Source organism: Anarrhichthys ocellatus, unplaced genomic scaffold, assembly GCF_004355925.1.
Source record: "Anarrhichthys ocellatus isolate YVR2014 unplaced genomic scaffold, GSC_Weel_1.0 scaffold300, whole genome shotgun sequence".
Lineage (NCBI taxonomy): Eukaryota > Metazoa > Chordata > Actinopteri > Perciformes > Anarhichadidae > Anarrhichthys > Anarrhichthys ocellatus.
Window position 1 is genome coordinate 1 of NW_022280316.1, and position 18,322 is coordinate 18,322.

General features: G+C 42.0%; 1 protein-coding gene across 1 annotated transcript; it reads right to left on the reverse strand.

Moving 5' to 3' along the window:
* Positions 1-76: 76 nt before the first annotated feature.
* Positions 77-12,071, reverse strand: LOC116401260 (transcription initiation factor TFIID subunit 4-like; the record flags this gene model as incomplete). The annotated part of the gene is made up of 14 exons (XM_031879579.1): positions 11,994-12,071; positions 10,804-11,310; positions 10,402-10,523; positions 10,214-10,321; positions 7,583-7,711; positions 6,801-6,923; positions 5,927-6,016; positions 5,162-5,293; positions 3,098-3,230; positions 1,816-1,900; positions 1,420-1,580; positions 992-1,122; positions 331-402; positions 77-133 (listed from the first exon to the last, which is right to left on the reverse strand). Coding segments are annotated over exons 2-14 (1,845 nt in total), but the record flags the coding sequence as incomplete, so codon positions are not given.
* Between the last annotated feature and the right edge of the window lie 6,251 nt (positions 12,072-18,322).

Here is an 18,322-nt window from a genome sequence, read left to right on the forward strand (position 1 = left end):
ATATATATATATATAAGTAAACAGATCCCTCTCCACAGCTTTTAGTTTGATTGTATGGTTGAGTTGAAACGCACACCTCTTTGGCTCTTTGCTTGAGCTGCTGATGCAGTGGATCCTCAGTGTGTGAGCGACTCTGACCACAAACAGACAGATGTTAAGTTAGTGAGCAGAATGGACCTAAATATAGGTAGAAATGGTCACAGTGGTTTCAGATCAAATGCTCATGAGAACTAATCTTGATATTTATCTGGTGGTTTAATTCAAACATAAGCTCACTCTGGCCAAACGCAGCAGTCTCTCTCTCTCCTCTTCATCTCTCCTCTTCTTCTTCAAACTCTCCACTTCCTCCAGGAAGCGAAGCTGGGATCGCACATCACTCACTTTGGCATGCCACAAGTCCTCCTGTTGACGCGCACACACACACACGTTGGAGCGACCCTGTTTCCATGGCAGACTTTCTTTCCGCTCATGCCCTTCGATCAGCGCGAGTTCGCCACTGCTTGAAATACAAAGCGGTGCAAACTCTGCTATGTCACATTTTACAAAATGATGTGACCGGTTACATTGTGAGAGGTAGTAGAATAACAATCTAAATCACGGGTGAGGTGATCGTATTTATAAACGGCTTTGTCAACATCTTATTATCCATTTCTATCATCATCACGATCAGTGCCAATTCACTGCACGCACACACACACTCTGCCTTTGGCTGCAGACTTGTATGGGATGTCGTGCTGCTCTGTCACATCCTGACAACACTTTGATTCCCTGAAGACAAATCTTTCTATTTGAGCTGTTGTGATGCTTCACTGTGATTGGCTTAGCTAATAATGCCATAGGATCTGTAAAAACAAGAAACGTTTTCATCATAACAAACTGAGCAGACACGTATGATCATTTTTTCTTAGTGTGAATACATATAAATCACTCCTTTGCAATAACATGGAGTTTGCCACTGCGGCTGCTTTGGGTCGGGGTCACACTGCTGTACCTTCAGGGCCGCCTTGCGGTGTTCTGCCATCACAGTGAGCTTCTCCAGCAGCCCACGGAGACACTCCTGAGTGGCATGAGACACCAGAGCCACCACCTCTGGACCGACATCCGTTACTCCCAATGCCTGTCCTAACACAGGAGACACAAGAGTATCTCAACAAGAGTCACACACATTACAGGCGAGTTCATACAGTTAAATAAATGTGTTATATTTATCGGTCTTGTTGAGACTTTAATGAATCAATTGAATGCAGTGGCATCAAACATTCGTCTGTAAACATTTTAAATGTAGCCTGGCACCTTATATTATATCCATTATTAGGATTTTGTTTGTGCCTTTGATCTCCATCAGTGGCTGTTAAACTAAAGAGTAGCCTGCAGTAACACTGGTGTAATGAATGCTGGGTCTCAGTCTGGCTCCTGTACCTGTACGGAGGATTCGGTGCAGCACTGGGTTCGGTGTGAGGAAAGGCTGATCCTGGCACGACTGCACCACAGAGCCAACCACCGTGGTCAAGATCTGTGCATTCTCCTCTCTCAGGTTGACTCCAGCCATGGAGGCTACATCGTTAATGTCATCCTCCTCTCTGCGAACGAACACGAACACACACACACGAACACGAACACACACACACACACACGAACACACACGCGAACACACGAACACACACGCGAACACACGCACACGCGAACACACACACACGCGAACACACACACACGCGAACACACTTTGCCTTTTGACAGAATGCTGGTCAGATTTACTGAATTGCTTCACTTGAAACCCTCACACCTGAGTCTAAAGACATCAACTGGATGTATTACTTGTATGATCCTGAACTGTCCTTGAATGCAAATCTGGTGGAACGAGGTGGCTCCTGGGTGAAAGGCTGCTTCAATGAAAAGGTTCCTACAAAAAAGAAAAACATACAAATTTATTTGGAGAGTAGAAGTATATTTAGCCAAGTCTTTGTCTGAGTTTGTGGATGTAATTCGGTCGGCACAAATACTTTAGAGACTCAGAAATTGGAGTTCGCTGAAATTGTGTGACTACAGGCCGCAGTGACGGGCTAACTAAGACTTCATCTGAGTATGGGGCCTGTGCATCTCCACCTCGTATTAATAAGCAATAGTCTTACTGCATTCTTGTTGCATTGTAATCTAATCTCAATATGCAAATCAGAAAGGTAGCCCTGGTAGATTTGATGAAGTCTGGCCTTTCTGATTACATTTCCATTGCAATGGGATCTTTGTGCAGTTACACCAGTACTGGTACGTGTTAGATAACATTTCTAGATATTTGTACCCAACAGTCACGTCGAGTGGGTCACGTAACGTCAGAGCCGACTGCGGGTTCCCGGTCAGCGTCAACAGCAACGGAGACAAAGTTGTGTACAAGACGAGGATGGTGCGACGGTGTTGCGCCAACGTTGTAGGGGATGTGAATGGAAACACATCCAACATGCTGACGCACATTCGGCGGCATCACCCAGAAGTGCCGATCACCAGGAGGAGAAATCTTTGGGTACTTTGGGTAACTCATGAACACTCACCCCTAAGGCACAACTTTATTTTGGTATTTTCATGACATAAGAGATGCTTTTCAGTATAGCCTAGTATTTCAATATAGCCTATTGGTACCGGTTTTCTTCTGGGAAAGTGTTAGTTCAGTGTTTATACAGCGAAATACAGAAATGTTACTTATTTCTATAATAAAAATAGTTTACCAAAGTTGCCAGTGGGCAAAACATTACCACAGTCCCCAGCAGAACGGATCCTTCTTTCCCCGATGTGCCAAAGATGCACTGAACCGTGACTCCTAAACCAGGGCATGAACTACACCCTGATGAATGTGCACCGTTACACTCAGTCTACATTCTTGTGTTTGTGCAGCCCGTCCTCTTTCCAGGTTACAGGGTGGAGAGGAGGCCGTGGGGCTCAGGCTCTAGCTGTTCTTTTACATTAAACATGTTCTAGTAGAGGGCTGGGGGAAAAAGAGATACACTAGCTCACATGAGACTTTTGTGTTCTAAGATTCTGATTAGATTCACAAATGGCAAAAAATGACACCAAGAAACACAATCAAGTGATGGCATTCCAATGTTACCTGCAAAGGGCTTTCCTGACTGGACCACTGTGTGTTTGGGGATGGGTCTGCTGCTCTTCAATATGTAATTTCTGGACTGGACTAATGTCGTCATACCCGGTCTCAGAGTCACTCCTGGAGGCTGCTGGATAACCTGCAGTTTAAGGGCAATCATTAAGATAAGATTTAGATTGATTGTTTCAGGGCGAGATTGGTTTTCACAGCCAGTACAACACAGAAATATAAAGATATACACATGGCAACATACATATTAAGACAGTGAAGAAAATCTTCATACATGCAGTCATCCATCCCACTCACAACACTGTCAACCAGGCAGTTTGTCAGACAGGACAAAGCTCCTGCTAAAGCTAGTGTTTGATGCCCTCACGACCAGCATTTTAGTTTTGCCCACGTTGAGCTGGAGGTAGTTGTCAGTTCACCATTGTGTGAAGTGAGAAAGAGTTTTGACAGAGTTGTTGTCATTGAGTAGTCCAAGTATTGCAGTATGTGGCGATGGGTGAATTAGTGTAGAGCAGAGGTCTTCAACAGGGGGTCCGCGAAATGTTTGGTTGACAATTTTTTTTTTTTTTCCTTTTCCTCTAAACATGAATCTTTCCATTATTTTAATGGTTCAGTATTGTATGAAAGATAACAGGTATGTTTATGCATGGCAGTGGCACTAATAGACCATCATTCACTTTAGTTTCCACATTTATGTTTAAAATGAAAACATCAGTTTGAATAGCTTGTGTGATGATTATCATGCTATTAACAGACAATGTTGATATTGGCATTGGTATCAGCTGACAAGGCATGTTTGTAAAAGGCAGTGGCACGGCCTCCCTACTCACTGTACCTTGCACATGTTTAAAATAAAAACATGAAGATATGAACCTGTGTATTATTTGAATAGCTTAGTAATGAATGCACAATAAAGAGGTATGTTTATACATGGTACTAGGCCCATTTAATATAAAACACTATTTTATACAATATATATAGTCGGGGGTCCCTGCTCCATCTCTCTATCAGTTTGGGGGTCCTTGAAGACCCCTGATGTAGAGGGTAGAAAGGAAGGGGCTGAGGACACAGCCCTGAGGGGCTCATGATGATGGTTAATGGTGTTACTGTGCCTCTCCTAACAGCCTGTGGTCTGCTGCTGGCAAAATTGTGAACCCAGTGGATGAAGAGTGGAGGGATGTTGAGCTAGTGTCAAACATTTATGAGGAAAAATGTTTTTTGAGTGCAAAACCATGGTAAGGCCAGCCATCTGAATGTTGCTGCTTCTAAAGTCATGTTATTATGGTGAGTAAGGGCTCTGAGCGAGGAGAAGGTCCTGAGAGAAACGTACACCATTCCTTTCATGTTCTTTTATGAACATGAATGAACACCAATATTGAAGAAGTTCCAGGAAAGTAGAGACGAACAACTTTATCTTTGACTACACCAAGGAGTGTCTCTTATTTCAACACAGCAAACCCTAAAAACCAACGGTTGAGAAGACGTTCCTCCATACCCACTGTTACCATAGATAGGCGCTGTCACTGTGTCAGAGTGACAGGACAACACAGAGAGGCACATAACACAGCTGCTTGTGTTGACCCACAGACGATAATGAATTATGTCCTCGACTTTACAGGGGAGAGACACTTTGCATTCCAATGCTCACACCATCTCAAAGTGAAATGTAACAAAAACAAGCACTGCACTATTTTCTTGAGTTTTGTCACGTACATTTATGACTCTACAATCTCGCAAATTTGTGCATTTAATCTCGTAAATTCTCTTGGAATATGCCCCCCTCCTTTTGTAAAGCTAATTAAGCTGCTGTTCTACATGTCTTACTCCACATTGCATCACTTCGTGTGTTTGCATGCACCTAAAAGGTTCCCAGTGGAGTTTTTGACCTCTAGTATCACTCTGGAGCCGTTTGTCTGTGAGTGGGTGACATGATACACACTCCTGTCCAAAGATATACTGCAATCTTTCCTTTCATGCAGCTGCCCCACCGTTACCCTCCCTGTCTCAAGTCTTTGTACTCCACATGCATACTTCTGTTCCATGTCCTTGACGTTTCTTTACCTGCTGGCTGGTGCTGACGTTCTGTCCTGTGACAGTGCTGCACTGCTTCATGAGGTTGCTGGTAGAAGTTGAAGCCTGTTGGATGAATAACTGGGGGTCTGCAGTGAGGCGACGCACTGCAGGAAGGCTTTTCTGGTGGCAAAGAGAAAAAAAAGAAAGTCCAACTATAAATAAGCAAGTAGATTCACTATGTGATTAATATACACATGGGTGCATTGACAAAAGATCAGATCAATATTAAGAGTCCTTTATTATATAGTATCTGCAGATTTACTGACCTGACCCAACAATGATTAAATATCTGACATATAGCCTAGTGTAGCCTTCTAAATTCAGCTCAACTTATTTTGCCCAAACGACTTGATTCAAAGCTTAAATGATCAGTATGATATGAAGGGAACTGGGAGAATGAGACTCCTGACTTGCTTATGGGAAGCGAGAGAGGTCACGTATCACTCTGCTGGAGTTGTTGAAACTATCTTACAATCTTTGTTCTTTACACTCTAAAATTGTTTCCAGTTTTAAGAACAAAACCATGGAGGCTGAGCCGAGCACTGCAACACAAGTGGGCTGAGGTGGACTAAACACAGTCCAGTCCAGTTCACTTAAAAGGATCGGATGTTAATCTACTTTATTTTAGCAAATACTGACCATCAAAATATATCTGCATCATCCTTAGTTAAAAGTCTGTCTGGAGTTTGAATCATGTTAGACCTGCAGACACCCGAGGAGAGAACGATAACATGTTGTTGAATCTGTGGTCACCTTGAGGAAAGGCACCAAGCAGGGCTGTGGAGTGGACTTCAACTCACGATAAAGCTGGTCTGTAAACTCCTCCGCTTCTAGCTTCCCTTCCTGCAGGATAGGAAAAAGGACAAATGCTTCACTTTTGATACATTTAATGTTACCTGAAACATTATGTTGTAAACAAAAGAGAATACACTGGTAAATTAATACATGATAACCATTATGCAAGTACAAATGGACAGTATGAGGAGAACAGGGATTAGACAAAACAGTCTTAACTATCAAGATATACATACTAGCTTTTCAGTAAGTAAGTAGTTCTCTCTGACAGCCAGCAGGGGGCAACTCATCTGGTTGTATAGAAGTCTATGAGAAAATGACTACTTCTCTCTCGATTTATTACCTCAGTAAACATTGTAAACATGAGTTTATGGTCTCAATCTCTAGTTTCAAGTCTTCTTCAATACAGCATGATGTTCATTTAGTAAATTATGGTCCATTTAGAGTCAAACAGACCATAAAGCAGAGTATGCTTTAGGGCAGGGCTACCTTGGGATAAAAGGTCACTAACATGGCGCTGTCCGGTCTGGGAGTTGTCCATGCTTTCGTCCTAGAACTTTATCCCTTTCAGTGTGTTCAGTTCATAAAACGTAGTTGGAACATCATGTTGACTAAAAATCTCTTTTTCAGCAGTAGGGTTGCCAAAATATTAAGATGACGGCGGCCAAAAAGTCAAACTTGAGGCTTCACAACCATATTCAACAAACAAATGGGTGAAGACACGGTGACTACAACTGCGTCTTTGTAGTCAAGCCTTAAATTGACATCTTTTATCAAATTCAGACTTAAGAAGATTTCATTATTCTAATACTGATGAAGAGAAGAGACGTACCAGCAGACTTCTGACCAGTCCTCTGACGTTGTTAGCCATGTTGGCAGACCTGGAGTCACTGGAGGCCAGCTTGATCAGAGTCACCAGGAAGTTCTTGCACTTCTTCACACTTTCCAGGGTCGCCTGTTGACGAAATGTCAGGCAATAAACAATATTGATAAAGGTCAACTTGGGTCAATTGGTGACACACTCTTCTTGTTTCGCCATAGCAAAATTATGTAATGGTGCAATTACAAAAAACACAAATAATGACGACATAAACAGAAAATGTACAAAAAGAAACTTTTCTCCCGAGTAAAAAAGGCAGAATCATAAGTACATCCTCAAAAAAAAGGTACACATTCAGTGGCAAAATGTACATGGAGCATGGTCAGCATGAAAACAAGTGCACCTCCACCCAAGATAACCATGGGACTTGACAGTGAGACATCCACAACAACTAGGCATGCTGGGTATGTTCAGGGGGTTGGAGTCAGATCATAATTTGGACTACAAATACTGTCAAACTGGAAGCATGGTAATGTCATCTCCTCCTTGCAACATTGACGAACTATGAAGGGAGTTTATTTTATTTTAGCTCATATAACACTCTGAATCATGAAATCATACAATAGACTCATAATACTTTCAGGAATGTTTTCATAGTAGTGGAAACGATACCAGTAATAATACAAAGGAAGACTGTTTGACAGCACAATGCAGTTCAGACTGAAATCTGTTTTCTCAGCGAGATGAAATCCAAACCGAGGATGCAGGTCTGAGCTGGGACTGGTTCCACTCACCTGACTAACAGCGGTTGGTGTCTCCTTTTTGGGTTCTGTGACGACTGCGTGAATGCGAGGCTGGCTGCCCCGTTCAGACACAGCACTGAGGGTCTGGACTACAGCTGGTTTGGGAGTCACACCAATCACCTGAACAACATAATCAAATCTATCACTCCAAAACTAAAAACAGCAGCAGATAGAACTAAATAACGGTAAGGTAACAGGCATGCAGCTACTGGTGACGACCACGGGTGAATTAAGCAGATAAGACTTTTTAGAGTTGTATGTTGTTGTGGTGTAGGAGCAGCAAGGTGGAGATACGCCCTGCTGGGATGCATACTCTGACAGGCTCACTTGAGTCCCACTTGAACTTCAGATGAGTCAGTTTCATCTGTAGATGGGAACCTGCCCTTAAACAAACTCAAGCATCTGTGCATTTTGGTGAAATGTTGATTCTGGTACGGGTTAAACTACTGCACCCTGATCCCCTCAATAGGAGGGTTTCAGTCCAGTTCCAAGGGAACTCTGGTACTGGTCATGTATGGTCAGAAAGCAACAATTACAAACATAAAAAACATAATGTGACCATATAAGGGCCAATAATTTACATTAAGAATGCACAAAAACAGAAATAACAAAATTAAAACATGGCTTAAAGCAGGCCTAGGGCATGAGTTGTTACCCAAACGCCAGTCTGAACAGGTGTGTCTTGAGCCCATTCTGGAATGAGTTCACAGAATCAGCAAAGCGTAGAGGTGGAGGCAGAGCATTCCACAACCTTGGTGCTACTGCCTCAAAAACTCGGTCACCATGGCTCTTAAGGCGAGTGCGTGGGACAGACAGAAAATTTAACCCGAGAGTAGTGCTCTGTAAGTGAGGGTGAGAATTTTAAAGTGGATCCTAAATTCTACAGGGAGCCAGTGAAGATCCTAGTATGGGGGTGATGTGAGACCGTCTATTTGTCCTGGTGAGTAATCTGGCGGCAGCATTTTGGATGACCTGTAAACGGTTGAGAGCAGATACACTGAGTGACAAGAAAAGAGTGTTACAGTAGTCGATGCGTGAAGAGATAAATGTGTGTATAATCATCTCTAGTTCAGGTGTTGATACTACAGATCTCAGTTTACTGATATTTCTTAGGTGGAAGAAACATGATCTGGACAGCTGCATAACATGGGGGTCAAACGACATGGATCGATCAAAAATAACCCTAGATTGCGCAGGTTGAAATAGGCAGCAGAGGAGAGTGGACCAATACTCTGCTTGATCGTAGGGACAAATTCATCTGGTGCAATAACTAGAAGCAGTTTTATGCCGTCCAGTCTCCAATAGCATTGACACAGTCCAGGAGCCTAGTTAATGCAAAAGCCTCACTGGGTTTGAATGGAAAATAGAGTTGGATATCATATGCATATAAATGATAGGCAACATTATAACTTTTTTTTTTTTTTTTTTTTTTTTTTTTTTTTTTTTTTTAAATAATCGGTCCCAAAGGCAACAAATATCGGGAAAATAACAGAGGCCCCAGAACCGAGCCCTGCGGTACACCACAGGACAGTGGAAAGCTAGCAGACACAAAGTCACCCACAGAGACTTTAAAACTTCTGTCAGCGAGGTAAGATGTAAACCAAGATGCCTACCCAATCACGTAGCCTCTTAATCAAGATGTTATAGTCTACGGTGTCGAATGCGGAAGTAAGATCGAGAAGTACTAACACAGAGCAGTCACCTGCATCAGAAGACATGAGAATGTCATCTGAAACCCTCAGGAGAGCGGTTTCAGTTGAGTGTTGCTTACGAAACCCAGACTGGAACTTGTTGTACATGTTGTGCCTCTCCAGTGCACCAGTAAGTTGGTTGGCTACCACTTTCTCTAAGATTTTTGAAAGGAAAGGCAGTTTTGATATGGGCCTGTAGTTCATGGGCAGAGCCGGATCTAAGTTGGGTTTCTTTAAAATAGGCTGGATAGTGGCATGTTTAAAATAGGAAGGGACAATTCCTGTAGACAATGAGGAATAAACAATAGATGTTACAGCAGGGCCAATAATTGGCAGAACCTTCTGAAATAGAGAGGATGGTATAACATCCAGGGGGCAAGATGATGGCTTTGTTTTCATGATTAAGTCCACCAGGTCTTGAAGGCTGATAGGCTGGAAAGAGTCCAGAACAGTAGGAGATTGAGAGGAGCTACAGGTAGACGGACAAATCCCAGGCTGAATACCAGACCTAATAGCTATTACCTTATCAATAAAACAGGTAAGGAGCTTGTTACAATCGTCAACAGAAGAGCATAATACAAACTAAGCAGTTACAACAGTCTTCATTGTCGGTATCATGTTATCATTTTTCACAATTTATGGCAGGTAAGGTATTATCGCCATTAATGGCAGGTAAGGTATTATCGCCATTAATGGCAGGTAAAGTATTATCGCCATTAATGGCAGGTAAAGTATTATCGCCATTAATGGCAGGTAAAGTATTATCGCCATTAATGGCAGGTTAAATATAGTCATTAATGGCATGTTAAATATTATTATCATCATTATTATTATTAGTGACAGGTGAGGTTGATTTGCAGTAAAAATGCTCATCATGCCCACTACATGAGCTGCTGTCAGTGACTGAATGGGAGTAAACCAGCTGGTGTACCTTGACCACAGCGGTCTTCTGGACTGGTGCTGGGTGGAAACTGGGAGGGGCTGCCATCCTGATCACGGTCACCTTCTCATGACTTTTATTTCCAGCTGCTGCAGATACCTGAATCCCAGACATGCCAGCTAGTTAGGACCAAAGGAGTGAGGATGTCACATGAATTCAAAGCAGCAGCACACACATACCTGTGGGACCAGTATTCTCGGTGCTTGACTGCCGACACCTCTTGGTGCCTGCTGAGCCTGTGCCAAAGCCTGCTGGGATACGAGCATCAGCTGACCACTGTCACTGCGGATCAACATCATACCTGCCAGAATTAGAGACCAAAATAACTGACTATATCTCATTGATGATTTGTCTCGAAAAGAGAGCATGCTGGGTAAAGTATGTATACATCGTGGACCAAATACAGTACAGACACAGCTGGTGGCAGACATTAAAACACTAGTTACAGACTCAACACACAATCTACTGAATATGAAAAACAGAATACAAGATGTAACAGTGGCCAAAGCTGTAAACACAAATGAGATCACCACCAATCAGGACTAGAATCTAGACCAGAACTGTGGCGTTTTGCAGCTCACCTGGTGGTATCTGAATATTGGCTGGGAGCTGTGGGGAGGCAGTCTGTGGCAGCCGAGGGGCCACAGTGACCGTCTGTGGACCTGCTGCCCTTGGTACGGTTATCACCACTGTCCTTCCTGGGGTTGTGGTCTGGTTCATAGAGGCCACCTGGCTCAAGGCTGGTTTTTCTACATGTGGGTGGCCGTTAGCGCACACTCCTCCTGTGGTGGCCACCTTTGCTACCACCATGACAGAGGGACAGGAAGTGTGACGCCCTGAGACTGTAACTGTAGAGGAGGTAGGTTGGTAGACATGGCCAACTGGGATGACTTTAGGTGGGGCAGAGACAGAAACACCTTTGGAGACACCTGCAGCTGTGGGTGGAGGTTGCACAGCAGGGATTGGTCCACATTTGGCTGGGACCTGTAATATCTTGACTTGAATAGAGCTGTCTCCATTCCCTGCTGCCCCACAGGACTCCAGCTTTTGGGCTTCAATAACCACGTTATTTGTGGCCATCATTATTTCTGAATGGAGAAAGAACAATGTGATTTCATACATAATACAAAAATATGAAAAACGAAAGAAAGAGTTTATTTGTTTTCCAAGTGCTATGACGTCAAATTATGCTATTTTGACCCAAGCTGTAACGTCACCCCAGTGAACACATACTGCATTTAAAAGGTACCAACAGTAAACACAAACACACATGCCTTGTTCTAGGTGCTGACCGTCAGTTCAGCACTAAATATTGACAATAATCAGCTATTTAAACTTTCAAACTCACCGCCAACTTCACGTAAATGTTGTTCAAGAACACCAACTAGCTAATTTAAGATAACGCTACAGGTTAAACACATCAGCTACAGCTACTGTTAGCCAAGTTAAAACGGTGAAACGATAACGTTAACGTTATATCATTTGACTTCTGTTTGTTTGGTTCATTCAAGTTACGTTTGCAGACTTACCAACTACCTTTAACAGCTGACCTTATATGTTTCAGCTGTGGACGAGGTCAAGTGCTTAGTTTAACGGAACATTAACGTAACGTCGCTTCGCTGCTAGAGCTTGCGTCATTTCATCCAAAGGAACACACGTTCCTTGCGAAATAATAGTGAGGGCGGCGTTCCTGAAAATGGATAACGTTACACCCCCTATCATAAATCATATTCAACGAGTTTTCTGGGAAAAAGCAAAGTCACGCGCTCACCTGTTTTGGGTGTTTTAATGGCAGCATGGTGCCTGAACTCATCCTGGACCAGTGCTGCATTTGCGGACACTCGGGAAAGATGGGCGCACCTTGATTAGCTACGGTACATTTTTCCAATATATTTGATGTGACGCAATTTGTAGTTGTTAAATTATATAAAGTAGTGCAGTTTCCAGGCAGCAGATAACGCAGATGCACAGCCTCTCCAAAGGCACCGTTTCACGTGCAGCACTCGAGCATTTGAAAAGGTAGGAAAGAAGTTATTATTTTACGGCCTCGCCACACGGACGTCGACTAGACGTCCATAATATATTTAAAAACTATTTCTGTTTTTGTGCATTCTCATAATATATTTAAAAACTCTTAACTGTAACAGGAAAAGTTGAAATGAAAAATGAATTCATCATTAGACTCATTAGTTCAGTGCCCATTGAAGACATTCAGAATGGGCCTGTGGTGTTGCGGTTTGCAGCTTTCTGGAGAACGGTTCGTAGAAACAACTTCACACTCAACACTGCACTTCCTTGGGTCCTCAGCGTGTGACATAGTTGAGTCTGACCCCCAAGTAGCAGCTAATCACAGTCAGAAACACCAATAAAATACATTTTGGTCCAGGGGGGAGATATTACTGTTGGGCTGGTAGTCAACTGCCTGTGGCCCCTAACTAAAAGGGCCCCAAACAGTGATAGATTAAATATGTTTAGATGTGAAAATATGATATAATATAGAATGTATACTATACACTGCATGGGTAAACTACGGCCCGTTGGGCTGTTTAATCTGGCCTGTCGAATATTGGTACATAATTGTCCAAATTATAGTAAAGACCGCATTCATTTTGCTCGTCACGCCCCTATTATGTGACCCTTACCCGGAAGATCACAAACAACAGCCTTGACTACCAGGTTAATTTAACATGGACAACTGATTACAGGTGTTGCTGACCTTGTTGTCTTTACTAGCGGCTGTTGTCCAGTTAAAGTCTGCATTATTACGGAGGAAGCAGCTGTTAGTGGAGCAATCAGCGAGCGGCGTGTCCAGCGGCGTTATCAGACCTACGGAGCGGCCGTCTGAAGTCACGGTTAGCGGCTTTAGGGAGGGTGATGGACACAAAACGGAGGACTTTCCTTTTCTTATTAATGCTTATTAAGTGAAGGAATTGCTTTCGTTCTGCACAACTATTGTGAAGTCCACACACATAAACTATAAAGTAACAAAACATTGATTGCTCTCCAGTACGACAGAGACTTCACCAGCAGAGCTACGAGTACGGACAATAGGTGTGTAGAAGCATCCTTACCGCTAACAGGGGTCAAAAACTTTCATTTCAAAAACAAAACTAGGGTAGGAGGAGATAGCTGAGGGAACAGCTTCTTCCCCAGAGCGGTTTCCTCCATCACCCCGCCACCGCCACCCAGCTCACACCGGACAGTGCTGAAACAAATATAGTCAATAAGACGACACTGTAACCAAGCACATTTTTCACTTTGAAGCCATTCATGCCTGTGCTTTATCTTGTATATATTTATTTAATGTCTTGTTTTTAAATCATCTTGTCTTAATGTTTTTATACACTTTTTAACTGTTGCTGCTGTACTGACTGAGTCGCCAACTTAATTTCGTTGTATGTTCGTACAATGACAATAAACATCCTTATCCTGATGACTGACTGTCCCACACACTAGAAGCCCAGGCTAAAGCTAGGCCTCTGCTCGAAAAGTGCATACCCAAACTAAAAAGAGTATATCTCTGCAACCACAAGGTCTATTTGAATATTGTTGGTGTTTTAATAAAGGGAACACTTGTGCGATTTATTCAGATGTGTAAATATCAGTATAGATGTTACTGGTTGAGAGTAAATGAAGATGGCACACAGCACAAATTGAAAAGTTTCAGGTTCGCCTTAAAAATAAAAAAAAGCACTTACAGGATTATTATTTCTTTGGAATGATGAAGCTGCAGGTGTAAACCTCTCCCAAATCATAGCACAATATGTGAACAGTCTCTCTGCAAAGTTTGACTTTGATAAAGTGAAGCAGAACAAAATTAGAGAGGTTTTAGTATAGAGATTTCAGGCGAGGTCTCCAAAATGGTCATTTTGGCATCTCATGTACCAAACTATATATTTCACTTGTATATCACTAATGGTGTTCAATACATCCAAATACAGCAGTTTGGCTTTATTTTGAAGGCTAGAATCCCCTCTGAGTCTCTCTGTGTCTCTGCTTACTGGAGTTTTTCTCGATGTCAGCCCCCTGTGATTACGCAGGGCTCTATCTCAGCAACCCAATGTTCAATTTCAGTGAGTGACACCTCATTTGAAGTATTAGAGACAATAGAATTTAGCTATACCGACCAAAATGAGATTGACTGCACTGTTAGCCAATCAGAATCAGCAGGGCGCCGTCCTGTGAGACGTGCTGGCTATGACGCAAGGCGATTCTCAGACTTCCTGCTTGGACCCACAGCCACCTAGAAACGCCCGGAATGATTTTAGTGTAACACAGGACGTCTCACCGGGAAAATAAACATTGATGAAAAACAGCAAAGGTAAGAGAGATTTTACAACTATCGTTTGATGAAGCGATTTCTGTTGTTGGTGTTCTTTGGCTCATATCTTGCTACTTTGTTGCAGCTGGATTTGATGTATATGTCCAGAATCTGTGGAGTGTCTGCTTTCCTCTGAGATATCGTGTGTGCGTATTGCATAAAATACCACAGCGGTAGAGCCAGAAATGTGGGGAGTGGGTTGACTAGGTGGAGCTATATGGATTTTGATATTTGGTAATTCATTTAGTTGGTGTTTTGAGTTGTGTTTGGAGCATGTAAAAAGGGCTGACATATTCTTGTAGCCCAGGTTCTGATCTTTAATCTGATGTGCAACATCATTATATTCGTTCATAATAAGTGCATTTCTTCTGACGGTATATGCTAAACTTTCTCCACAACCCCCAAAAAAGGGGGCGCTCGGGCTGAAGTGGGTAACCCCATAGTAATGGGAATTTTAGCTCTATCTGTGATATACATAGAGGGATTTGAGAGACTCCAGAACATCCCGGAGAAGCTGGTCGTGGTGGCCCACATGAGCGCCCTGTGAGGCGAGAGCTTGACGGAGACAGAGACAAACAGGGGAAAAAGAATAGACACAGGGGAAGAGTGGAGTGAAGAGTGGGGAAACACTGGAAAACAAAGGGGAAAACAGGAGACACACGCTGAGTGTCTAACAATGACGGGATGGGTTTACATTATAGTTACCTGAAAGCCAGGTGCGTGTCATACAGACGATTAAGGGCGCCTTGTGCGTCGGTACCTGACGCACAAGGCGTGTGACAAAGCGTCGGTATTTGACGCACTGGGAAAGAAAGTGTCCTTCACTGATATGTATGAACATTTGAAAGGCATGACATGTATGAATGAGAAAAGTGATAAATTGAGCTGAACTTTTTATTTTTAGTTGCTACCTTGAAAAATGTAGGAGTAGAATTACTTGAAATATGTCAATACGATGCAGAATAATAAATATGTAGAAGAACATAGGTTGTGAATCAATTCAACATTTTACGCTGATGAATGCTTCCAGCATTTACACCAATAACTTGGCATACCACAATGATGACATTATTCAAAGGTAAGCAGTGATTTAGAATAAAAGGAAAGAAAATGTACTACAGCAGATGAGGGAGACAGTTTTGTAAATATCATAATTACAAACAGTGAAAGGGCTACCCACCAGCTCTTCTCGATTTTTACTAATTAATGTGTTGCATGCTCTTTGTTAAATCTTTACAGAAATCTTCATATTTAGCATATTTCCCAAAATGTTGAACTATCCCTTTCAGGTGCAAACTGTCCAGACCGCCCGGTGCCACAGCATTGCAGATTTGCCTTGTCTTTGAACATCTGTACTCGTGAATTCTTGTATATTTATCATAAAATGATATCACAATGATTATGCAAAACAGAGAAAACATGATATATAAGTAAACAATACTGCTTGGGTTGCTGTTACATGCTTATACAAAACATATTTGAAAAGATATACTCTTGCATGGAAAAACATTGAACTCCTTAAGGTATACATTTTTCTTCTACCCGTATTTTCCAAAGAAGAATGAAAAGAGAATTGTATAATAAAAATATTGCATGCCAAAAACTGAAGGCTGATGAAGTTCTTAATTTCACTGGGAACTCTGTGTCTGTGCCTTAAATGTATACTTTACCAAACATTTATGCAAACATGTCATATTTGCTCCAGGTTAAAGCAACTGATGGTCTCTACAAATATCACAAATCAATGCAACAGTACATGCAACTTATACATAGTTGTATTGAACATCAGTACTTATACAACATATACAGTACATAATAAACAGTCGCCTTGGTGGGAGAAAAAAGGTTGTTTTGAATATGCTATCATTTGACCTCAAGCCTAAACAGCAAATAGTAGTTTATGCTGCTGATGTGCAGCCTGCCCGTTAAAGGAGATGCTGAGCATACTCTGAACACTACAGTGGAACCTCTCACGTAAAATGAACATTGTATGAAGGCAAATCACTGTCAAAATCCGAGAGCGCAGATGAGATCCGCGCACGCGTGTAGAGGTCCCACGCGTGCAAATCAAACAGCAGCGCACGTATTTTACTTTGGCCAGCTCTTTCACATCACTCCACGCTGCTCCCGCGAGAAAATGTGCAGCCTGCGAGTAGAAAACCATGCTTTGAGCGCGAGGGGCGTCCCCTAGCGCGCGACTAATATCACTGCTCTTCTGCTCGCGAAACTTTCACCTGCTCGCTCGCGAGTAGTTTTTATTTTTGACAATACGTGGGCGGACCCAGTCACCATTGTGTAACTACATGTAATTGTTTACAATCCTCGACATCACTCTGACGCAGACGCTAGATGGCGGTCTAGAGGTGGTTTTCAGATTGCGCTAGATCTCAGAGGCAAATAATGTACTTTTTACTCCACTACATCTTAGAGGTAAATAATGTACTGTACTGACAAACATGGTGATCTTATAGAATATGATGCATTGCTGTTGATTAAACTAACCAACAGTATATAAAGGAGTTAAAAACATGCAACATACACGTTAATGCAGCAATACATATCCTAAAACATCAGACATAATGGTAAAACACTGAAAGGGTACATTTTACTGCACGGGTACTTTTACTTTCTGTACCTAAAGTAGATGTTGCTGATAATAACATTGACTGAGGTTTTGAATGCAGGTATTTTACTGGTAGTGGATTATTGTTTCATCAGTATGGTGTTAGTACGTTTACTGCAGTGAAGGATCTGAATACTGTTTCATCCACTAATTACTTGTCAGTGATTTAAATTGGGCAAACGGTTAATATACAAACAGTGGTCCCTAATCTCGGCTCCAGATCTTTGAGCAGGTCCAAATTGTTGCTCATATTATATGCAACTATATTATATCTCTTCTGTAAACACAACAGTATGATTAAATATGATCACATCATGTTTTAATCAATTAAGATCAAAGAGTTTCTTTGAGCTGTTTGTCACAAGAGGTTTGACTCAAACACACATTGTCTGTAATAGAATGATGGAGTGAATTTAAACCAATCTGAGCAACTTGACTCCATTTACAAGAGAAACACATTTTTAATTATTGTATTTAACAACGCTATTAACATACTTTGTATTTCATCAGCCTCTACACTCTGAAAAGTTTACAAAATCTGTCAGACAAATGTAGAACATTTACCTCTGAGATGTAGTGGAGTAGTGTTTAGTGACGGATTGAAAACCACCTCCGTACCGTCTGTGTCAGAGTGATATCCGGCCAATCCAAAGATGAGGATTGTAACCAATTAAATGTAGTTATACAATGGTGTCTGGGTCCACCCACTTAGTGTCAAAAAGAAAATTTAAATGAAAAGGTTAAAGTTTCGGCAGCAGAAGAGCAGTGATAGTAGTCGCGAGCAGATATTCTGCGCGGAGTGATGTGAAAGCGGCTGTTTGATTTGCATGCTCTAGACCTCTACACACGCGTGTGGATGTCATTTGCGCTCTCGGATTTTGACAGTGATTTGCCTTCAGAACATTTGCAGTTTTAAAGTCAACAGGTCCTATGAGCTGAGGCATTGTCTTTCAAAACTAAAAGCGTCCCTATGAATGGATGAATGCGTGTTTTAGCGCCGCAGTTTTGCTGGAATGTGCAGAGGCGTGTTGAATCGTGTTATTTGGGTTTTATGTTATTCTACATGCTTTGTTGTCATATAAATATATGTGACTGGTTCTTGTGAGTTTGTTCTTGTCATTGTGTTAATTACACTGATTTTGATGATATGCATTGT